Source organism: Hyalella azteca, unplaced genomic scaffold (assembly GCF_000764305.2).
Source record: "Hyalella azteca isolate HAZT.00-mixed unplaced genomic scaffold, Hazt_2.0.2 contig5666, whole genome shotgun sequence".
NCBI lineage: Eukaryota > Metazoa > Arthropoda > Malacostraca > Amphipoda > Hyalellidae > Hyalella > Hyalella azteca.
The window spans coordinates 14,568-19,247 of NW_025935848.1; the positions used below are offsets into that span (position 1 = coordinate 14,568).

Genomic DNA, 4,680 nt, shown 5'->3' on the forward strand with positions numbered 1-4,680 from the left:
GTACGACGTGGGCACGTGCCACATACGCACGCGCGACACCGGCGGAAGTAGGAAGTGAAAATTATTCCCGACAAATTTCAATAATTAGGAATTATTAAAATAATTAATAATTATTACAAGGTGTACGAGTTGACAAGTGAACTACGTACCTCAATACACCTTTCACTGCAGAATTTTTCAACCAATATTGCGGTGAAACCAAGACTCATAATCCGGTATATTCTGGATTTAATACTCGAGTTGCATATAATAACCGTTCATACCGAGTGACTTTTGCGAAAAACAACGAAACAAGACATAAAAAATATATACACGGCTACAACTGGTCACTGAGCCCAGATGATTAACAAGTGAAAAAATAATCAAGCTCGAACAATATTAATAATAGTAAAAATAATAGCAATAATCAAATTAATTATCAACAAAATGGCACAAGCAACTCAACCCATCGACTATTCACGCTGCCCGCCTAAGAAACGGCCGCTGCCCCAGCAGGGTGAGTGTCTCAGCGACCCTGAACCTTGGTGACTTGTGTCACAAGTGTGTCACAAGTGTGTCACAAGTGTGTCACAAGTGTGTCACAAGTGTGTCTCTGATGTGTCACAAGTGTGTCACAAGTGTGTCACAAGTGTGTCACAAGTGTGTCACAAGTGTGTCACAAGTGTGTCACAAGTGTGTCTCTGATGTGTCACAAGTGTGTCTCTGATGTGTCACAAGTGTAAAGTGTGTCACAAGTGTGTCTCTAATGTGTCACATTAAGTGTGTCACAAGTGTGTCTTTAATGTGTCACATTTAGTGTGTCACAAGTGTGTCTCTAATGCGTCGAAATAACAGTTATTGTGTGTCTTAGATGTGTCATGAATTTGTTTGTTTTGAGTCTCAGTGTGCCACAGTTTTGGTTAAGACTAAAACATTGCCTTTTATTCGTTATCGAGCCTCATGAGCCTTATTATTTCGGTTATTATTTTATAGCTCAGGGGATTCGATGAGCAGTAAATTCTGTTATTATTCGGTCATTTCTTTATATTTATTATTAAGTGCCCCATGTGTATCACAATGTTGCATGGGTATTATGTCTCGTGCTTCTTGTATGTCTCGGACGTGTCAAACCAGGAATTTAAAAGCAAAAACAATACCGAAATATTTCATCATTTCTTCTTAAGAGGAAACGTCAAGAAATGGTGAATTTTGTCGTATTAATTGTCTTCGCTTTTAAATTCCAAGTTAGCTTGCGATTTAAGCAAACAAGTGATTTTAATACAGATGTGTCATATTACCGGCATTTATTTGCATCACTATTGACACAGTTTTCATTGTAATGGGTCATAAATGTGTCCATGCAGCGAAAGCCGTGTGCCTCTGAAGATTACACACAGAAAATGTAATGGATCATATTGATCAAAATGGGACAAACAAGCGCCATAAGTGCATCTCTATTTAGACGAAAACTCACTTATTTTTCTGAGTGTATTACTTGATGTGTATTTTTTACATTTTTCCTGAATCAATTAATGTTTGTTTGTGTGTTTACTTTGATACATCGATGTGTTCATGAGTGAGGGAATAACGCATTACCCAGCTGATGGGAAATCAGCTTCTTAAAATAAAAAATTACTCTGTCCCAAATTTACGGTTATGTAACTGACGTTAATGTATATTTTGATATCAAATTATCCGATCATGAACGACGTGGTGGGCGTTCAATAATTTTTTAATTCAATAATTTTATTTTTATTCAATAATTTTTTAATTCAACTGTCTCCCTAATCGGCAAACTTTACTAACTGAATTCTTATTAATATATGACACGATTTACTAAGAACTAACAAACAGCTAACTTTGCTAAAATTTTCCTATTGTGTTTTTTCAGATGAGGAGAACGAGGAGCCTCAAGACCTGACGATGAAGCGAAATTCTTCTGAAGAGCAGATCCATGATCCCCTGGTGACCGACTCGCCCCACGCGACTCCCAAATCCCACTCAACCCACGCGACTCCCAAAACTCACGGGGCCCACCAACCCATCGCTGACGTCGACAGGACGCCCATGAATCGAATCAAAACAGAACGTCCCGACCCGACGGACTTAAAGTCCGTGACGGACATTATCCGTGCCCAGGGGCATGCCCAACGTCAGCCTTTATCAGCACTCCACTCAAACGCTCCAAAAATTCAAATCAAGTCAGAATTTACTTCGTATTCACAAGAAAATAAATTCCAAAGCGAAAACTCATACCCAGGAAGTACTTTTGCATCGATAATAAAACAAACATCTACATCAACCATGGAGAATTCCACTTCTAAAACCACAAATTTCAAAGATTCTGGTAGCCCAGCAATTCATTCCATCAGGCATCATCTGCTGGCAAGAGCGGTGCCCGGGCACCCGAGTTCTGTTCAGAGCAGAACCGTCCGACCGTTAGTCTCCTCCATGCCACACAAAGGAATCATGAGGGCTTCACAGCACTCAGTGCTTCGACCAAAGGCTGTGCTGGCAACATCTGGGCATACCCAGCAACATTCTATTGCCTTACCACGGCACGACGATGTGGCTGCTCTCGATCTCAGCTATAAAGCAGGAAACATCTCGAGGCGAGAAAATGAACATCAGTTGCATCATGAAAAATATGATTCAGTTCACTCAAACTTAGGCGCATCGCCAGATTTGTCCAAAAAAGTATACGCTAAGCTGTCTGTTCCTTATAAGTTTCCAGTTCCGAAAAAGGTAGTTCCTCTATATCCGCGCAAAATTGTAACCACAGCTGATGGTAACATTAAAATCTACACCGACAAGCCCAAAACGAATGAAGCCTTTAGCCACGAATTTTCTACGCCTATAACTTCACTGCCTACGTTTCCGGGGCAGCCTGGCCCTGCTTCCTCCTATAAAGTTGATCACCGACCTCAACAGCAGCATTCTTCCCGTGCGTTTGAAACTGGTTTTATAGCAAAAAATATCGGCGGAGGTTTAACCGAAGTTAAATCGGAGTCAAGCTGCACGGACTGGAAGGATGTTAGTACTAAACTGAGCAGCTCGCCCGCTTATCAAGGCCTGCAGTTGATCAGCGAAGTGGCATCAAGGATGAAGGCTTCGCAGATATTCACTCCTGCTTCTTCTTCAGCGTCCACTCCCGTCCAAAAAGAAAAGAAAGTTTTCTCACAAAATTGCTACGCTCCACCGACTCCTCGGTCACCCCTGCGGACTTTCTTGAAGGAGAGCTGGCGCCCGGCCGTGTACCCGACCCACCACAGCAGAGCGGGGTCGTTGTCCCCACCAGGAAGCGATGGGTCTTCCTCTTCGACTGACACGAGTCCTCCATCAACGCGATGCGCGTGCAAACATTGTGGCCGACGCTACGCCACCATAGCGGGACTCAACCGCCACCAACAGCAGTGCACTCCTGGCAAGTCCTACTCGTGCCCCACATGTGGCAAGACCTACACTTCCTGTGGGGCTCTCAAGATGCACATCAGGACGCACACGCTGCCCTGCAAGTGCCACATTTGTGGCAAGTCGTTCTCGCGGCCGTGGCTGCTGCAGGGCCACATCCGCACCCACACCGGAGAGAAGCCGTTCCAGTGCAGCGAATGTTGCCGCAGTTTTGCGGACCGCAGCAACTTGAGGGCACACCAGATGTTCTTGTTATTGCTGTTGTTGTTATTGCTGTTGTTTAGTTACTGTTACTGTTGGTGTTGGTGTGACATATACTTGGCTCTTATTTTCGTGTTGTTGTTATTGCTGTTTTTATTATTGCTGTTGTTTCTTTACTGTTACTGTTGGTGTTGGTGTGACATATACTTGCTCTTATTTTCATTCTGATGTTATTGCTGTTGTTTCGTTACTATTACTGTTGGTGGATGTGCTGCAAATATTTTTATCATTTATGAGTTATTTTTTGATCACTGCACCATCAATGTCAAATTTACTGAGCTGTTTGTGCAGTCACTGAGTCAATGTAACATATTAAGTGTTAAAATTTATGCAACAGATAACGTGAAATTAATGATTTCGTTGTATCTGCTAATGAACATTTATCAATGAATTTAATAATTTATTAATATATTTATTATTAATAATCTATTCTGATTATGTTCAGTGGCAGGACCATGTCGGTAAAAGTCTACGGGATATAGTCCTAGAATTTCATTACCTAAAAACCTCTCTATACCGGAAACAAAGGTCAAAAGTTTTTTTTTCAAATTTTCATTTCTAAAAATGGCTGCAACCAATTACTAATCGTTAAAATACGTAACTTTGGGGAGTAAAAAATTAAAAAACAGTACATCGTTCGCTTATATTTGATTATTGTTATGAAAACATTTTTTATTATACTGAAAACAGTTTTTATTTCTATGAAAAGAGATTTATTTTTTTTTTGAGCTATAAAAATCCATGTTAAACCCAAGAGGTTCTATAAATGAAAAATCATTACAAATAATATGACCTTAAAAGGTTGTTAAGTCATTAGCATATGGCTTTGTGATTGACATGAATACAATGAAACCTCAAAACAATATTTAAAAACTGCTCTTCCGTAAAAATGGATCCTATTGAATTAGAAATTTATTTAAAAATAAATCCCATTAAATCCCCAGTTTTATCAAAATTGTACCATGACAAATCCAAAGTTTTTGCGAATCTGAATTCTCTCAAATGCCGTTTTGCTCCTAAACTGAACCC

The 4,680-nt window shown here is 40.4% G+C and overlaps 1 protein-coding gene across 1 annotated transcript; it reads left to right on the top strand.

The window, feature by feature from the left end:
• Positions 1 to 205: 205 nt before the first annotated feature.
• LOC108675519 (sal-like protein 3) lies at positions 206 to 3,641 on the top strand (the record flags this gene model as incomplete). The annotated part of the gene is made up of 2 exons (XM_047880599.1): positions 206 to 496; positions 1,871 to 3,641. Coding segments are annotated over exons 1-2 (1,841 nt in total), but the record flags the coding sequence as incomplete, so codon positions are not given.
• Positions 3,642 to 4,680: the final 1,039 nt, after the last annotated feature.